General features: G+C 45.8%; 1 protein-coding gene across 4 annotated transcripts in view; it reads right to left on the bottom strand.

The window, feature by feature from the left end:
* The window catches only part of ARHGEF3 (Rho guanine nucleotide exchange factor 3), a 260,452-nt gene that overhangs the window by 180,039 nt on the left and 60,043 nt on the right, over nt 1–20,370 (bottom strand). For all 4 annotated transcript variants that reach the window (XM_036331844.1, XM_036331841.1, XM_036331846.1 and 1 more), the window contains one exon: nt 6,555–6,621. In XM_036331844.1, the coding sequence (XP_036187737.1) occupies nt 6,555–6,621 (67 nt within the window). The remainder of the gene's footprint in view (nt 1–6,554; nt 6,622–20,370) is intronic.

Below are 20,370 nucleotides of genomic sequence, written 5' to 3'. Positions count from 1 at the left end.
CAACTTAAGAATATTTTTAAAGTATGAGTTAGAGTGAACAATTTGACTTTGTTTACTGGTCATATGTATGTTCTCTTCTGTGCTGCCTATTCAGATTCTTCAATAATTTTCCTATTGGGTTTCCAATCTGGGTTATTGCTTTGCAAGAGTCCTTTGTAGATTAAGGAGGTTAATATAAGGTGAATATTGCACATATGTTCCCCACTTGCAAGTAATTTCATACTAACGAGAAGTTTCTAAAAGGTGCTGGCAAAGAACATGGGTTTGGAATGAGGTGAGCTCAGATTTGAATTCCAGCTCTGCTACCCCCTTGTCATGTGACCCTGAGCAAGCGCCACCAGAGCCACTAATGGAGTGGGCAGGATTCCAGAACTCCCCGACACCCCCACCCCCTAGGGTACACACCTTGTATAATCCCCTGCTTTTGGGTGCAGGCAGAACCTGAGAAGTAATGGGGTCTCATTATCATCGACTTTTAGATAATCCAGAGGAAGAGGATCCAGATGAGCCTAAGCTAATGGGGTGAGCCCTTGAGAGGAACTGGGCTCCTCCTCAAGTCAATGAGAGAGACTCTCTATCGCTGGCTTTGAAGATGGGAGGAGTCACATGAGCATGACCCCCAGCTGCCAGCCTGCAAAAAAACAGGGACCTCAGTCCGATCACCAATCACCTGAATGAGGTTGTAAGAGGCCCAGGAGCCTCAGATAAGACCCCACCGCAGCCAACACCTCGATTTCAGTCTTGTGAGACCCTGGGCAGAGAACCCAGCCATGCCATGCTCCAACCCCGGACCTACAGAACTGTGTGCTAATGGATGGGTGTTGCTTCAAGCTGCTAAATTTGTGGTAATTTAGAAAACTAAACTGCCCTATCTCCTCATCTCTAACATGAGGATCAGGCTCAAATAACATCTTCCTCTTGGGATTGTTCTGGGAAGTACGATACGCTTAAAGTGCTCAACAGAATGCCTTATATAGTAATGAAATGCTGGGGGTGAGTTACCTGGGGTTAATGGAGCTGTTACTGTTGTCATAATTACTGATACAAAATGAAGCAACAAATTATTTTTTCACAAATACAGTAGGAGAGATCAAAACTTTAAAACTGAAGTCCAGGGCAGTAGAAGGGAATGAAAGGGGATTCTAGGTGATGAAAAGTTTAGCACAGGACACTCCCTTGTTTTATAAAGATCTTCACGTCTAAACTCCTTTGGAAAAAGGTATGTCATCAGCCTTGTTTTAAAGAGATAATGTGCTCTAATGGCCTGGGGACAGACAATCCTGAGTTCAAGTGCTGGCTCTCACACTTACTACAGTGGTGACAGATATGCCAATTAGCAGTTTCCTAGTCTGTGAAGTGGGAATAAATATTATCTATCATGTGGGACTGCCAAACCCTTGCCTGAAGCCAATCTATATATATAAAAGGCTAATATGCAAAGTGTCCCCTCGGGAGTTCGACTGGGAGACCAGGAGTTTGATCGCTCACTATGACATGCGCTGACCACCAGGGGGTGGCATGGAGCGAAGGAAGGCCCTGATCGGCCCTCATTGGCCCTGATCGCCAGCCAGGCCTAGGGACCCTACCTGTCCACAAATTTTGTGTACTGGGCCTCTAGTGTTCATTAAATGGATGAAAATGTACAAACTGAGGCTGGCAGAGAAGAGAAAGCCGGACGCCTTCTTCTGCAGAGTAGCCATGGTAAGGCCACAATAAACAAGAACCTGACCAGGTGTGCTCTGAGTATCAGAGATCTTGTCACTCTCCTGAATTATGAATTTTAGTCTGACCTTTAAGAACCACTCAGAAAAAAAAAAAAAAGAACCACTCAGTTACACAGAGGGTTTGTCAACTTCCTTCCAAACAGACGACCAGGGATGTGTTAAGGCAGAGAGGAGCAGGCACAGGATTACTGTCTGAAGACACAGTTCTAGTCCTGACTTCCAACTCTGAGCGACCCCAGGAGCAGTCATCCTGATTTCCTGTCTGTCTAGGAACCAACTACCTTTTAGTTACAGTACCAAACTCTTCCTTGGAGCAAATGCCCCTTCCCCACCTCAGTAAGTGGCCCTAGTGGAGCTGTCAATCACAAGCCCTGTCCACCCAGCTCCCTCAGAGGGAGCACATGACCAAGGCCTGTCCAATCCTGTTGACCACACAGTGATTGGCCAAGGTATGTGACCCAGGAATCAGAATCCTACACGGGGATTTCCTATGTGTACCTTGGAAACAAAAATTGCTCTCTTTTCTCTGGGAATGTGCAGCTGCTTGTGATCACCCTCTTCAAAAAAGTCCATGTGCAGTAGGCAAAGACCAATACCCCAAGAGTGACAAAGCTGAGAGGGAGAATCCCAGAATAGCACCGTACCTGAAGCCTACCCATCTCAGTGCCCCTCCTTCAAATGAACCAATCAACCCCCTGTCCACTTGAGCTAGTTGTAACTGAGTCTCTATCATTTGTAACTCAAAGAGTCCTGACTAAGACACTAGGGTAAAGCCCAGAGTCTAAAAATGTTTTCCCAAAATGGTTCTCAACCTTCCTAATGCCGCGACCCTTTAATACAGTTCTTCATGTTGTGGTGACCCCCAACCATAAAATTATTTTCGTTGCTACTTCATAAATGTAATTTTGCTACTGTTATGAATCGTAATGTAAATATCTGATATGCGATATGTGTTTTCCGATGGTCGCGACCCACAGGTTGAGAACCGCTGGTAAGCAATAGTGAAAACCAGGCACTGGAGGCAGAGACAAGATGAGCATAGCCCTGAAATTTGGCTGATATTTAATTGAAACCTCAGTTCTGATATGTAATATAATGCCTTGCACACAGTAGGTCTTACTAAGTATTTCCTAAGTGACCAATAGCCAATGGCAGAAGTTGTGCTCCTGAAATTTTCACATTTCTAAGATAAGTTTCCTCCCTGAACCAGTCTCTCTCCCTCTCTCTCTCTCTCTCTGTCTTTCAGCTAACTGGAAGGGCTGTAGCAAATATTTTCACATGGGTGGAAATTTTGAGCTCATCTGCCCCAACCAGATGGGAACCAGATGTGCAGTGAGCACCTGACAGAGGAGCTGTCTCGAAGCAAGACACCCCCCAGGCTCCTGCCTTCTCATTCCCCCCCATTCTGTTCTGGGTTTATTCGTAATGTTCCCACCACAACTGCTCCAATCAAGACCATTGTCTTGACTTCTCTCCATGACTGTATCTGTAGCACCCAGGGGTCTGGTAAGAGCACCACCCCTTGCCTGGAAGGGCAGAGGAGTCCGAAGGGGTGGGTAACACCTAGGGCCTGTCTCCTTAGACAGGCGTGGGAACCGAAGGACACAATCTGCAGTTAATACCAGTGACAACTCGTGAAAGGGCCAAACTGCTTGGTAGGTAGAAGGGACGTGACAGCCAAGAGTCACCAGCCCTTCTTTAGCCTCTGTACAACCAAACACTCCAGCCAAAGAAAAGAAAACCGCAAATGCTACTCCTAATGCCTTGAGGAGCGATGCAGATCTGCAGTGCACGTTTCCCGTAAAGACGAAGAGGGGGGTACAACACAATTCACTCAAAAAGACTTTCCTTAAAAGTATTTTGAAACTCTTTCCCCAGAATGTCTGCTCCTTAAGCCGCCAACCACTCCTGTCCTCCCTGTGCTCTGTCCCCAGCTCCCTCCTTAGCCCTCACGTGTGTCCCTCCCCACATCTCATCCACAGCCATGCGGTTCCTTCCCCTCTCAGCCTTTCCAATCCGTTTCTCACCACCTCTTCTCCCCACCCCACCCCCAAATCCACCAATGCCCAGCACCGTGGTGAACTAACACAGGATCCTTTTTCTTTACAAGCTAAAGAGGAATGAAACTCCAAATGCTTATAATGGTTTCCTCTGCCATATACATAAATATGGGAAATTTGCTAGCACAGAGTCCTAAAACCTTACTTTCTCAACAAAGGAGAAAACAAAGCATTCACAAAATGCCGGAGGACAGCAAGCACAGCTCAGTCTAGCAGGCCTGGGAGCTGCATCTCATTGCAGGAAATGTTATCAGCTGGATAACGCATCCTTGCATTCTGAGTCGCTCTTGTCCTTTAGTTGCCATCACCATAATGAGGGTTATAAAGCATGTCCTGGCTGGGTGTGTGTTCCCACTTGGTTGGGTTCCCTTCCACCCCCGTGTCATGGAAGATTATGCTCCGAGGCAGAGAGAATAGATCTGAACACAGGACAAACTGGCAGTTGACCAAGGCCCCAACCACCTCACTCTGGTATATCTCGATCTCAGTTTGTCTAACTTTACCAATAAGTCACAGGGGCCAGAAGAAGTGAAAGCAAGGATAAGAGACCAAGGTAAACACCACAACTGACCTAACCACCCAGCAGACTCTATTCACTCCAAAAAGTCTTGGGAAATCATTAACTTTAAATGTTACCACTGCAAGAATAAGGCCAAGAACCTATTAGACACACACCTAAACCAAGTGTGTGTCTAACAGGTTCTTCAGCAGCAAGTTCTATAAACCAGCGTTCACAAAACACTGAGTTGAAGTGGTCTCACAGCCACAGGGAAGGTAATCAATTATCCCAGGTTGCCTGGAACTAAAGAGTTTCCCAAGACACGGGACTTTCACTGCTAAAACCAGGACCAGACCAGGGTCACCCTAGGTGTACCCCAAGCCTTGGCTAGTGACCACTATAGAATCAGAAGGAAGGATAGGATACATTGAAGGGAGGGTAGAGAGGGAGAGAAAATAAATGCCTTCAAAAAGGCCAACTTGCCCAGCTGGTGTGGCTCAGTAGTGAGCGTCGACCTATGAATCAGGAGGTCACGGTTCGATTCCCAGTCAGGGCACATGCCTGGGTTGTAGGCTCCATCCCCAGTGTGGGGCATGCAGGAGGCAGCTGAACAATGATTCTCTGTCATCACTGATGTTTCTATCTCTCTCCCCCTCTCCCTTCCTCTCTGAAATCAATAAACAAAAATGTTTTAAAGGCCAATTTGCTCACTGGAGGTCTAATTTCTCCATAGACCTATTTTGTCAACAAAAGGTTCATTATCAACAACTTTGGGAAATGCTACAAACTCCATCAACTCTCCTTAATGTAGTTTCCATACACATCGACACTCAAAGGTCTGAGAAGCCCTGCAGCAGTGGACATACTTACTTTTTCTCTCACTGTGGCCCACGTTTATTTGATCACACGAGTCTTTTTTCACTTAATGGTGATGATCATCCAATTGAACATACGTGGAGAAATGTGGATCTTATCCACAAAGCCATAAACAATTTAGGAGTTACCGGGCATATTCAGTAAGACCTACACATCTGCTTAAGAGGTCAACACAATTCTCCTTGTACTCAATGAAAGCATATTATAAACTTAGCTAAAATAGAGCCATGGTCTAGATTTTTTTAAAATAAGACACAAGGAAAATGACTGAGATCTATGTAGAATATTAAAGATGAACTGAACCAGTAAAAACAATGCTGAAAAGATGAGAGACTTCAACTTGAAACACAGTCTGAAGTGGATTTTGTGTCTGATGGATGTGAGAAGATTCAGTTATTCATTCATTAAACAAATTAGTTAAGCATGCGCTGTGCTAGAACTAGGAATACTGCAGTGAACAAGAGAGAGCGAGAAGGTCTCTACATACCTGACGCTGGGGCTTCCAAGCCTGCATTTCAGTAAAAGCTAACTAAAATCTTAACAATGAGAAGAACGTTCAGGGGTCCACATTCAGGAGGGGCCTCTAGCTCAGACCCGGGGCAGTCATGATGGCTTCCCACAGGAGGAGATGTCAAGGTTTAGACTCGATGGATAAGGTGGGTGGGCCAGCTGTAGTGTGTGTGTAGGAGTGTAGTGCTAGCCTGCTGGGGACAGTGTTCTGGGCAAAAGGAACAAGGCATGCAAAGGCCTGGTGGTGAAACAGAGCTCAGAGCATTCTTTATACATGCAAAGATCTTGCTCCTGAAGTCAAAGCTAGTACTCATTTTAGCACACAGTAGGGCTTCCATACACTTTTTATTATTATTATTATTATTATTATTACTACTATTATTATTTTAAGGAATAAAACTTTGCATCAAAAGGAGGTTAGCTCTGACCCTTCCTACACCTCTAAATGTCTATGACTTTGAGATTGGGAGACTTTTATGATTACCTTTAAAGTCTCTTTAAAGCTTACAGACTTCTGGAAAACAAAGCTCCCCATGAAGTCAGAAATCTATATATTAACAGACTGCACATTTTTTATTTCTTTTTTTTCTTCACTGTGCACGGGTTTCCTCCATGTTCCCAAGAAAACAGCCACAACGCCCACCCCATCAACCTTGACACCTCTGGGCTTCCTCAAGGTGCTTCCAGCAGCCCAAGACCTTCAGGGAGAGCGGACACTTGTTGGGCCACTTCCATTTGTTAATTAAACCGCAACCACAGATGCAAATGTGACTTCCCGAGTGTAAAGCACAGAAGCTTTCTCAGTGGAGACTGGTTAGTAAAGCGACCCTGAGAGGGTCCTTTCTGGTGCTTCTAGACTGGGACACACCCAGGGAAAACACTTACCCCTCTGAAGTTCCAGGCTTTAGGAGAGGGGAACATGGGAAAGTTGTTCTGCCGCTGCCTTTTAGGCCTAAAAGAGGAGAAAAGACAAGACAGTGTGTTTGTTATTCACTGGTTAGATATTCAGCGGAAGTCGCCGGCTTCAGATGCAGCTTCATCAAAAACAAAGATGCCTGGAGAAATGGCCCAGGCACTGGAGGCCGCTCTCCAGCTCCGCAGTCTCCAGCAGCCAAATTCACTCCAAACTTCCTCCCAGCCCCTGGAGGAGAGCTCCAGAATCCCTTAAAATAGTCTATCCCTCACCCTTCAAAAATAAAATAAATTCGAAAATTCAAACTAGATGCAATATCAAAAAGCCAGACCAAACTCCCAACGTTGATCTTTCTTTCTTACACTCACACGAGTCCCCAGTGGATACCACCAGGTGATGTTTATAGCTTCGGCCCAGCCTGGAGCTCTCCCTGCTCACAGGCCCTGGGGAGTCCCAGCACCTCCACACAGGCCACACTGGGGCTCTAGACTTTTAAAGGGACAATCAGCAGGACATGGAGCCACTGCCTAACAAGTTGGAATTGGTTCCCTCACCTATTCATCTCTCCACATGAGCCAGTCTCCTCAGATGCAATGGAGACAGCTTCAGGTCAGGCCTGCACAAGGGGCAGGTAACCAGGGAAGGAGAGTGCAGCAATGTGGCTGGGCGGCTCCAGGGACACCTCATTTCTGTCTTGTAAAGTGAATGCAATCCTGCGGCTGCCAACATACCTACAGGACACCTTTTACAAACATCTTTCTGGGGTGATAACTTCCTCCTCCCAGAAATGTCGCCTCTGTCAATATGGATATTCAAGTCATGTTTGCTTGACCATCTCACCAAAAAGCATCCCGGAAAAAGGTCCTCCTGTACTTTCCCAGAGGTTTTAGTCACTGCCGTACCAAAAGGGTATGTTGTTGGTTTTTACATGATAGTTGCACCTTTCCATAGTCCCCTGCCACGGTCAGCAGTGACCACTGAGTAGGCTCCACAGGGTGTCAGGTCTGGGTAAAAATCTTGATTGGCGCCTGGCCGTGGTGACTCAATGGTTGAGCATCAACCTATGAACCAGGAGGTCACAGTTCCATTCCTGGTCAGGGCACATGCCCGGATTGCAGGCTCAATTCCCAGTGTGGGGCATGCAGGAGGCAGCCAATCAATGATTCTCTCGCATCATTGCTGTTTCTATCTCTCTCTTCCTCTCCCTTCCTCTCTGAAATCAATAAAAATATATATTTTTTAAAAAATCTTGATTGGCTCTACCACACAAAAGAGATAACATGCAAGGTAATTCCTGTAATAGCAGCAGCTAATGGGTATTGAGTACTTAATAGAGCATATGCTAATAGTCCATAAAGTCACCCTCATTGACTCTCACACTGTGCGCTGGGGTTCATTACTGTACCCATTTAGTAGACAAGAAAATGGAGGCCTAGGATAAGCGACTTCACTGTCCTCACACAGGTAAAATCAGGATCCTGATCTCAACAGTCTGATCTCAAATCCCATGGTGTTTTATTAGCATAAGGCTTAATCTTTTGAGCTTTCAGATTCCTGGGAGAAATAATACCCAGCACAGAGAGTTAAGTTCTATCTCTGCTAAGTTCTCAACAGATGTCAGCACGGTGCCACCCCCCCCCCACACACACACACACACAAATCCAGGCTCCAAGAACAGCTTTCATCCAGGGACACAGGACTGACACGGAAAGCTGGGACAACAGATGAACCCCAGCTTATGGGTCTTTCTATCCAGCCCCATCCCTGCTCACCCTCCTCCTCGCCCACATGTACAACAATAAAACCGCAGGCTAATCATATCTCAAGACAAACAGAGAACTCGTGGGTGGTTATTTAGATTTAATATCCTTCTCTATTAAGTAACATGTTGGTCTAAGTTCTTCTGAAAAGACATTTCTCCCTTAAAAACAACAACACTTAGAACTCAACAATACTTCTCCCTGGATTCCATCCCCTCCCTCCTGGGTTATAAATGGGCTTTGCTTTCTAATCATTTGATGAGCTTCGCTGCTTCCAAAACAACAACACATACCAGAACGTTCTGGGTAAAGGTTTAGTTCACAGAAAATGACAATCACAATAATTAACAGTGATTAAGTTACATGATGTGCCGGGCCTTGTGCTAAACACTTTGCCTACATAATCTAAGTCTCAAATAATAATAAGATGGGTTATGACTCTAGGGTATATTATCATTTTAATACATAACATACAGGTAATATTATAATGGGGTTATGCCTTATAATATGTATAACACATTATAATGGCATTCTGTACTTTAAAAAGTAGTACATTACAAATTTGTGTCATAATGTATTTTCATATAATATTATGGTATAATGGGATATTACCATTACCCCATTTTATAGATAAGATCAACTCAGGCTCAGAGAGGCTAAACCATATACTATAAGTGACCCAGCAGGTAGGTGGCCAAGTTGGAATTCATACCCAGATGTGCCTGACTCCAGATTCAGAGGGTGTAGCCCCTCTCAAAAGAGAAAGCTCCACCCAGCCGGGCAGAGCACGCTTTTACAGGAATGCAGCCTGGGGGTTCCTTGTGGGAGGGCATCAGTTTGGCAGGGCCTCCCACCATGAGGCCTCTCAGAGCAAGTCTGTCAGTCCAGGGCACTCAGGCAACTTGGACCCACCCTCCTGGGGTGGGGAAGCTGCCAGGAACTAGGAGAGAAGGGCTCCCCACCCTCACATTCCACCACCAGCTTCCACATCACTCACATTTACAATCTAATCTGGCATCACAAGAGTCTCCCAATAGTCTCCTGCTTCTCCCCAGCCAAGCACTGCCACCCAGGCGGCCCTGCAGGACAGCTGCCGGGAATGAAACCGCTCTCCTGAGAAGCTTCTTTCTAAAGACAGAGCCCATGAGGGACGCTGGCAGCATAAGCTGCACCCCGTCAGAAGCCTGTCCCGGCCAGTCCTCGCTGCACGAGGGCCACATGAGGGCCACCCGGCCCGGGTGTATGTCTTCTGTTTCTGAAGCAACGTCTTTGCACTGCCAGCAGGAGTCCCACTCAGTCGACAGGTTTCCCCAACACAGAGAAATGCAGGCCTTGCAACAGGGCCGGAGGAGTGCCCTACAGCGTGGCCAGTGCTTGGGCCCCTAATGTGAGCACGGCCTGTGCGCGGAGCACACACACATGGTTGGGGAGCACAGCCCACCCACAGATGTCGGGGAGATAACACTATCCAGTGAGCACCCGCCATGCAGAGGGGCTGATGGGAAGCTGGGGATGGGGGACAGGGGGAGAGACAGTGCTGAGACAGGAGGGACAGCTTCTTGCCTGGAAGGAGGGTCCAACCCTAGGAAAGGTTAGGAAGAAAAGGTATAAACTCTCCTCCCTCAGGAGTGGAGAAATGCCCACGCAGGAGTGAAGAGTCAGGCTTCAAGTGCATTTAGGAAATGATCTCAGTCAGGTGTGTGGATGGCTGACTCACACAGAATGAGCTCAGGAGCAGTGGGCCTTGGGGTTGGCAACAGCATGTGCTTTCCCACCATGTGGAAACAGATGGGATTCTTTTTTAAAAAAAATATATTTTTATTGATTTCAGAGAGGAAGGGAGGGGAGAGAGAGAAAGAAACATCAGTGATGAGAGAGAATCATTGATTAGCTGCCTCCTGCACACCCCACACTGGGAATCTAGCCCACAACCCAGGCATGTGCCCTGACCAGGCATCAAACCTCCTGGTTCATAGGTCGACGTTCAATCACCGAGCCACGCCGGCTGGGCACAAATGTGATTCTTTCCCACCGCCCTGAGAAGAGCATTAGTGCCCATTTCCAGGACAGCTCCAAGGAGCAGGGTTTCAGAAGCAAACATTCCGACTGTTTCTGCAGCCTGTGCACTGCATGCGGCCAAGAGACTGGTGCTCAGGGTGGATCTCTGTGGGGCTCCAAGACTGGCTTGGCTCCCTCCCTATCTTGCTGGGACTTCCACCAGGCTGCCTATGCTCTACTCCCTCTGAGCCTCCATTTTCTCATCTGTAAAGTGGGGGTGACACTCTCCTTTCACAAAATAGATGTACTGTGTACAATGTTTAGCGAAGAGCCTGGCACTTAATGGGTGCTAAAATTAGCCAATATTATTATTATTATTGTTATTATTATTATTATTAAGACTCTTTAACCAATAGTTTGGAATGTTACCTATCATTATTGTTGGTAAGGCTCATGGTGGAGCAATGATGAAATCTGCACTGATTCTTACCGATTGGATAAAATATAAATAAAATAAAACAATGGCTTCAATGTGCTATGAATATTTATATTAGGTGACAACATGGCCACAAATATGAGCACAAGGTAACTGTGAAAAGAGACACCCCCCTGCACTCTAATTTCCCGCCCCCTTTTCCCCTTCCTAAAAATTATCATCTTTGCCAGCATGCTGTATACGTTTTAAATATTTTAATGTCTTAAGTCTCAATCAGAGCATCTTGCTAACCAAACTTTCCTTTTAGGCTCAATTGGTTAGAGTGGCACCCTGATACACCAAAGTTGTGGGTTCAATCCCCAGTCAGGACACATACAAGAAGCAACCAATGAATGCACAAATAAGTGGAACAACAAGTCAATGTTTCCCTCTATATATCAATTTAAAATCAAACAAATTTCCCTTTTCTTTCTTTCATTTTACTTCTCTCCATCCATGAAGAAAATCGTAGCATTACCAGGAAAACCGAACAGCTCTACTTTATAAGACAAGTTAGTGCCGAATGTAGTACCGCCTGTGCCAGATATTTTCATTCTGGCTGGACCACTTGAGATGGTGGTGGTTTTCTTTCACTTACATGTCTTTTCAGTTTCTGTCCTTAGTACATAATCGTGGATGGACTGGCAGGTGTTCAGCCAGGTGAAGACCCAGTTCTTGGAGGAGAAACTCGCTGTAAGGAAGTTTGCAGAATGAAAAGCTCACTGCTTTAGCTTCTCTCTTAAACAAAAGCACAGAGGCAACCACTCACCAACATGTTCCGTGCTCACTGAACCACACTTGGCTTCATTCTACTCATGTTATGGCTCAACTCCAGCTCTCTATTTCCTGTCAATTATGTGTCCACTCAAGGGCACAGGCCTGGGTTGCAGGTTCGATCCCTGGCCCCGGTCGGGGCATGTGAGGAAGGAAAAAAACAATTGATGTGTCTCTCTCACATCAATGTTTCTCTCTCTCCCTCCCTCCCTCCCTTTTACTCTCTCTAAAAATAAATGGAAAAAATATCCTTGGGTGAGGATTAACAAAAAAACATTCTGAAGCCTATAGGACAAAATGTTTATTAACTCTATATGGTGGGTACAGAGATGAATGTTATAGTAGTCTATATTTTGCTATATGGGTGAACTATTTTATAATTAAAAACAATATGAAACAAATGAGTAAATTATGGCACAGCCATACAAAATACTAAGGAATCCATTAAAAATATTGAGGTATACTTATGTCCTCACCAGCAAAAACCTTAAACTATGGTATGTGAAATAAGAAGTAAGACAAGCTGTAAACCTGTTTATGTCTATACTAATAACCCGGTGCATGAAACTCATGCACATTAAAAGGGAATTAATTAGAGGAAATATTTTAATATTGCTATTTTCCCTTTCTCTATAATAGAAGTGTCAGAGATGAAAGAAAATTAGTAAAATGTATATGAAAATCTTCCCCCTGTCAGAGTCTGGGGTGTACCACGGGAACAAGAGTCAAATCCCCACCCACCCACGTGTGCCTTGAAATCACGTGAGACGCAGACCCAGCTGGCCCCACTCCCATTGGGCTAGATCCAGACCCAGCCGCCCCCCCCCAATCAAGCCCCACCAGGCGGGGGGTGCAGCCTCAGGTCCCCTGCCCCAGCCCAGCGCCACACAGCCTCAGGTCCCTGCTGATTGCTCGTTAAGGCTCGTTACGGGAACTCAGCCTCCGCTGTGGGCGCAGCCATCTTGTTATGGTGTGACCGTCAATTTGTATGTTCCCTCTTTATTAGATAAGATATACATATATGCATGTGCACACACACACACACAGAGCATCAGCTATGTGTATGCAGAGTGAGGGTCCTAAAAGGGTACATGCCCAACTGTTGACAGTGATTAATTATGTAGCTGGGGTGGGGGAAGGGCAGAATGAATGTGGACATTACCTCTTACCTTATGTATTTTAATATCCTTACTATGGAAACATATTGTGCATAAAATGAAAATTGTAATGATGTTTATAAAAAGACCCTGGCAGGTGGGAAAGGAGGTCGAGAGGCATGAGATGAGGCTGGCTAGGGCAGAGTCTTAAAGGCCAGTGTTGGGTGGCGGTGGCCATGGGGCTCCCCCGAAGTTACACGTGGGGAGTGACATAAGATTTGCCTTTAGAAAGCTCTCTGTAGCCACAGAGAGGAGAAAACAGCCAGGGGTCTCAGAGTGAAGGCAGAGACCATTGGAGGGGCCACTGCAGGCATCCAGACCCACTGCAGCCTCTCATGGGGCACATTCACCATTCCGAAGGCGCAGATGTCAGAGCATCTATGCAGACCTCTGCCTCCTGTTCTCCACCCTCTGCCAGCTCTTTTAAAAACTTTTTTAATTAATTTTTTAATTATTATTTTTTTCAATCCTCACCCAAGGATATTTTTTTCCATTGATTTTTTAAAGAGAGTGGAAGAGAGAGGGAGAGACAGAGAGAAACTACCGATGTGAGAGAGACACATCGATTGGTTGCCTCCTGCATGCCCCTGACCAAGGCCAGGAGCCTGCAACTGAGGTACGTGCCCTTGACTGGAACTGAATCCAGGACCCTTCAGTTCACAGGCTGACGCTCTATCCACTGAGCCACACCAGCTAGGGCTGCCAACTTTAGAACAGCACTATCCAATAGAAACATTGTGCCAGCGACATATGCAATCTTAAAATTTCTATTAGTCACATTAAGAAAGGAAAAAGAAACAGATAGGCTTAATTTTAATAATATAGTTTATTTAACCCAATATATCCAGATATTATTGTCAATTCAACATGTAATCAACAGAAAAAAATACTATAGATATTTTACATTATTTTTATACTACGTCTCCAAAACCGAGTGAGCATTTTACCCTTACAGCGCATCTTACCTGACACTGGCCAAGTGTCAGTGCTAACAGTGGCGTGTGGCGTGTGCCTGCACACTGGACAGCAGAGGTGCAGAGAAATAACACATGCAGATTCAAGGAGCTTCGGGCTTTGAAGACCCACTGTTCTGTCTCAGTAGTTAGTGACCAGCCTAAATATGTAAATTTAGACCCATGTGAAAAGAGACACTTTTCATTTTTAAAAACATTGTCCCCAAAATGATTTTAGTGTCCACCTGAATTCAGAAGAGGGGGATCACCTGAAACTCAAGGGCAATGACCTTCCGGTCACAAAAGTACAAATGTCCTACTTGAGCAGAGAAACAAATGAAATTCTGCCCGAATGGAGAGTGTCCCAAACCAACATCTCTGATCAGTTCCCAAGTAACCTGAACTACTCTACCAAACCAATCCCAGAGTTACCCAAAAAGAAGAGATTGAAGAGATTTTTAAAAACAATGAAATTATTATATTTGTAGTTCCCCTTTTGTGAAACGCTTGTTCAGGTCATTTGCTCATTTATGTAAAGGGATATTCTTTTTTTGATACGTGAGGGCTCTTTACATAGTCAGGATGTAGCATGCAGCAAAGTGTCCAGCACATGGCTGGTAGGCTAGTAACCATATTAAAAAGGTACATATTAAATTCCATCGACTGGTCAATGAATAAACAAATATGCCATGTGCATACAGTAGAATATCATTCAATCATAAAAAGGAACGAAGTACTGATAACATGCTACAACATGGGACAACCTTGAAAACGCACAAAGTGAAAGCAGCCAGGCACAAAAGGCTACAAATTGTGTGATTCTATTTCTATAAAATGCCCAGAATAGGAAAACCCATGGAGACAGAAAGCAGACTAGTGGTGGCCAGGGGCTGGGGGAAGAAAGGAATGAGGATGACTGCGGAATGGGCACATGGTTTCCTTTGGGGTGATGAAAAGTTCTGGAGTTAGTGATGCTGGACGCACAACACTGTGACCGTAATTAATGCCACTGGATTATTATATACTTTAAACTGCCACTGAATTATTATATACTTTTAAATAGTAATATGCTATGTGTATTTAACCACATATTTTAAAAAGTGGGGGTGACATTCAGATATTTGCTGGCAAAATAGGTATATTTATAGAAAAAATCCTCATGAAATCATAATGCAAAGTAAAATGCTATTAACTGCTGCAGAAGAAGGACTCCTGTAAAATAAAGCAAGGAGAGCAAGCCTGCTGTGCAGCCTGGGAACTGATGAAAATGGCTTCGATGTGTAGTTTATCGGCACTCCTGAGAAATCTGTCCTCCACGCCTGCTTCTGAGACACGCATTTACGTGAATCATTCAACCAAGATAAAAATTCCCACACCCTCTGGCAGCCTGCACCTCCTCCCTCTCTCCAGCCCCAGGTCTCTACTCCGAGATTCTGCAGCAACACCCTTTCCCTCTTCTCCCATCTCACCGCCCATTCTGCAGCATTTCCCTCTTGAACTTGGGCTTCCTGCACAGCCTTTATCTTTAGAAGAACTTTTCACAGGTACAGTCTCCCAGAAGCACTGCCCATGGTAAATACATTTCAGTGACTCTTGAGTTCGCACCATAAAGGAGCAGACTGGTACAGTGGTGAAGAACACAGACACTGGAGCCAGCGCTGCCATTCATTCGCTGTGCGACAGGGGGCAAGTGACTTAACCTCTCTGTCCCCTACTTCCCCATCTGTAAAATGGAGGCAACAACAGGACTCCCTCCCAGGGCCACTGTGAGGATTAAATGAGTTAATAAGCTCTTAGGGCCTTGCCCACACAAGGTGTGCGTTAAGGGTTAGCCCCCTTCCTGGTGGTGAGCTTTGGCAGGTCAGGGACTACGTGAACTGGATTCACTGCTGTCTCTGCACTCCCTGTTGCTCAGAGGAGCTTAATAAGTAGCTGGAGACTGAACGTACTGTGCTTGCCCTTGGTAAGACTGTGGTCAACAGTGTCACAGAATCGCCTTATGTACACACTGACAACATCAACAAAATCACATGTATTTGAGGGGGGAGAGAGGGAGGAGAGAGAGATGGAGGGAAGAAAAAAGGAGGGAGATGAAGAGAAGGAGGAGAGGGGCAGAGAGAGAGAGAAGTGTCCCATAGTTGAGGCTACCTCACGGGGCCTTCTGAGCACGGGGCATGGCCCCTGGGCAAGCCTGCCATGCGCTGTGGACCAGCTCAGCCTCCTCTTCCCCAGGCCTCTCTCAGGCTGAGCTGGACCCTCAATAGGCACTTTGTGAACAAAAGGTCCTCACATTCAGCCAGGCCCCTGGCCAGAGCTGCCCTAGTGAACAGCGCTGAAGGGAACCCTGGTGGTGAGGGCAGGGCCGGCTCCAACGTGGCGCCTTCCCGGGGGCCTAGAAGAGTGCTCTGGACCTCCTGCAGTTTCACCTCACTCGCCCCAGTGTGGTTCCCTTGCTGTCTCCTCCTTCAGGAGAAAGTAACTGCAAGATGCCAGAACTTCGCCATCAAATTAAACCCCAAACACCCCAAGACACCATCCCATCCTAACAAATACTCTCTCCATTTCCCTATTCAAGTCCAGGTAGGCCACTGGGTGCTCCTTCACATTGCCATGCGTTGGGCAGCCCCGTAAGCCTCTCCAGAACAAAATAAGGCCACGATAAGGAGACAGAGGTGGTCAGAGCATGGCCTCTGCAGTCTCCAAGACCTGGGTTCAAGCCCAAGCTCACCAGTGGCCTTGGGCGATTTACAGAACTTCCCCAACTTGAGTTCCTCAGTTACCAACCTGAAAATGGGCGTGACAAGACTTACACTTGATAGGGTTGCCATGAGAAATAAGTAAACAAATACTTCCTGCAAAGCTCACCCTGGATGCTTGCTAAATGTTAGCTCTAAATATTTGCTGAGTGTCGATTACATGCCAGGCATTGTTGCAGGCCTAAGGGATCCTGCAGAGAGTAAAACATAGCTCCTGCTCTCTCAGAGATTACATGAGGAGGTGATAAGTTCTGTGCAGAAAAACAGAGCACGGTAGGGGGCAGGGATAACGGGATTAGCTGCTGTTTTACATGGAGTGCTCAGAAGCTTCTCCAACAGAGTGATGTTTGAACAGAGACCTGAAGGAGGGGGATGAAAGTCTAGGTGGACAGCACAGCCTATGCAAAGTCCCTGGGGCACGGCTGAGGGGCAGCATGTCCAGCACCGCTGGAGTGGGGGGTGAGAGGGTGAGCAAAGAGCAGACAAAGTCATGTAGGGGACAGGAACCGGATGGCAAGGGTCTTACAGATTCTGCAAGGTCTCAGAATTTTAGTCTGAGTGAGATGGGAAGTCACAGGAGGATTCTGAGCAGAAGAGAAACATGATCTCTCCCAGTTTTAAAAGGACTGTTCTCATTGCTGTGTGGAGAAAGCAGGGGAACGGGCAAGACAAGGAGCATTGAAGGGATGAGGAAGTTTCTACAGGGCCCGGGTAAGGGACAGCCAGGACCTGGACCTGAGATGATGGCAGTGGGGGTGGTGAGCAGTGGTGGAATCATGCACGTATTTGAAGGTAGTAGGGTCACAGGACTTGATGGTGGACCGGATGTGGAGGGTGAAATAAAAAAGGAGTAAACGATGCTCTGGATTTTAGCCTGAGCAATTGGAAGGGCGGAGAAACCTGTGGGAGGGGCAGATTTGGAGGCAGAAATCAGGAGCAGACACAACTCATTTCAAATGAGCTAGCTGGTCTGGACCTCGAAGTGGAGATGTGGAGCTGGCAGCTGGATGTGAGAACTGGAGACTGTATTCGAGAGTCATCAGCCTGCAGACAGGAGTCCCACCAAGGGGAGGGAAGAACTGAGAGAGGGCACCGCCAGAGGCCAGCAGAGAAAGTGTTTCAAGGAGGACTGCCCGGCTATTTCACTAAGTAGGGGGTGGGGAAATGCCCACTGAATTCGGCAAAGCAGAGATCCCTGGTGACTTGACCAGAGGAATTGAGTGGATGTGGGAGGCGAGAGCTGAGAGGTACCTAGAAGCACTGATTGCAGAAAATATAAGTTGATGGAATCTTAGGTATTGGCCGTTGTACTGAAGTCATTAAAACGTGAGCTCCTTGCGGGCAGGCATTTCATCTGTCTTTTTAATGTTTCATTCCCACTCTCTGGGTACCTGGCACACGGTAGATGCTCCATAAATATTGGTAAGACCTTCTTGAACTTTCTTGATATTTTTCCAGCCAAGGAGTATAGGTCAATGGGAACTCCCCATCCCGAACAGGATGGCATGGAAGACAAATCACACACAAATCATCCCAAATGGAATGTTTCATTCCCCTCCCTTAACTAAAAAAAAACTGGAATCAATATTACGTGGCATTCAGTTAGCATGAAAAATAATGTGTTTCCCAGCTACTCCCCTCTGACATTCGGATCTCCATCATTAGGGATGGATGACTTCTTGCTGGCCGCACCAAACTTCAAATAACGAAACTAATTGTAAGCCGGTCTAATGAGCAGAAATTACAGAATATTTCTGCAGGGAGATTTTGTCACAGAGGTCTTTTGGAAATTCAGTTTAAGAACATTATTATTATTTTTTATATATTCTGAAAGTGCTGACCTGCAAATGATGTCTCTAACATGTTTAGGGGTTGCCTTTAAAAGCAAAGGGATTGTTCTCCCTCTTCCGCCCACCCCTCCCCACCCCTCATCCATCAGAATCACGGCACATTTTCAACAGTGAAGGCTTCATGGCGTCCTAAGGAAATCCACGTCCTGCACGCCCAGGTCACAGCCGGCAGGCAGGCCTCGAGGCCCTCCGGAAAGGATAATTAGTTTGCTACCCTTTAATCAAGGAGCAGCAGCAGATTGTTGTTTTTCTAAAGTTCTGCCTGGGAAGAGCCCGTTCTTTCCTGAGTGTGTGTTTTCCTAACCAGGACTCTTAGTCCGTACCCTACCTGCCCTTGAGCCAACACTGAGAGGCGCCCCGTTGTCTGACCTGAGAAACTGAAGCTCCCCAATGGTGAGAGCCCCTCAACTTCACGGATGTGGGATCAGGTCAAAGTCATCCCAACTCATCGACACCTCGCACCTTTGACTTGAGACTGGGAGAATCCTCAGTCACTCTGTCATGGAGAGTATGTTCCTTAGGGTTTACTTTAAAAACAAAACCAAACCAAAAAAAACATGTACCAGACACTGTTCTAAGGGCTTCATAAATATTAACTCATTTAATCCTCAAAACAATTTTAGGAGTAGGTACTTTTATTATTGCCACTTCACAGATGAGGAAGCTGGAGCTCAGAGAGGTTAAGTGGCTTTCCCCAAATCACACAGCTAGTAGGTGGCAGAACCAGGATTCAAACCTAGGCAGTTTGGTTCCAGGGAATATGAGTGAAAGAAACACATATTAAAACCATTGCAGAAGCAGTGACAACAAAGGAAAGGAGGTGGAAATTAATATGCTTACAATGTAGTAGGCCCAGAGCCAGTTTTACTGGGTTGGTTTCTCTTTAAATGGAGTGCAACTGGAGTTTTAAAAAAATAACAATAATAAAGGTGAAAATTAGTCTTACTTATTGGTTTCTCTACATCTACAAATAAAAATCCATGCAGATTAATTGGTATACTTTACTGCATGTATGTTATTCTTTAATAAAGGTATAATTTTACTTTAAAATTTTAATGGCTGAGTTCCTTAATGTTTTAAGGGCATCTGGATTATACAAACAATCCTTACAAGACATTTTTTTAAAAATCACCCTGAACTTTCTTTCCAATTTTTGTCTTAAGAAGAAATTTAAGAAAACTCTTTGGAATTGTTCTGTGAAACTATATACAAATCAGAGACAAATAGGAAAGAGATCGATCCGTGTTTTCCAGGTCCTGGAGAGCGCTCACTCCCAAAGCAATCGACAGACATCATCCTTCCGGGTCCAAGTAACAGGGGCTCCAGGAGGGCTCTGTGCCCAGGGAGGGGAAAAAGTCTCCACACTTCATTCAACAATACATTGATCAGAAGCTAATAAGTCAGTATGTAGGTGGCCCAGCACCTCCAAAATGAAAACCTCAACCCTACAAATGAGTTCTTAGAGATGGGCATCTCTAACAAATGTTCTGTTGATCCTAACTCAGTTAAAAACACCCAAAATTCTTCAATTAGCCAGCATCGCTTAAGGCAGTTTATTGACTCTGATACAGGACCTACCACATTCTCCAAGGTAATTAGAAGCTCCATAAATGCTGTTTTTGGCAGTGACTGGGGCCACACATAAAAACATGTTTATTCCCAAACTGTCAGTGAAATATGGGGGTGGGATCACGTAGGACTTGTTACCGCAAACGTGCAGAAAAGGAAAGGTACTGCCAAGGCCCCATTCAAATTGAGATTACTCATCACTGTGACAGAGAGCAAACCACCCCCAAAATCCTGGGGAAGAGAGCAATTCTGAGTAAGGGCACTTCTCAGAGAAAGACATTCTGAGTAAGAGGAAGAAATATTACTCTGCCTCACGGTTACTAAAGGTTACAGCCGGAGAGCTGGCTCTCGGCCCTGAGGCTTTTCCTAGCCACAGACTGGGGAGAGAGAAATGAATCGTGCTGATCACTAACATTTCGATCAAACAGGATCCATCTGAAGCACAGGGTAGAGCAAGCCCCCACCCCATTCTCTTGGGCACCTTAACTTCTGTCTC

Source organism: Myotis myotis, unplaced genomic scaffold (genome assembly GCF_014108235.1).
Source record: "Myotis myotis isolate mMyoMyo1 unplaced genomic scaffold, mMyoMyo1.p scaffold_m19_p_13, whole genome shotgun sequence".
Classification (NCBI taxonomy): Eukaryota; Metazoa; Chordata; class Mammalia; order Chiroptera; family Vespertilionidae; genus Myotis; species Myotis myotis.
The sequence above is the reverse complement of the archived record's forward strand: the minus strand, read 5'-3'. Positions and strand labels throughout refer to the sequence as shown.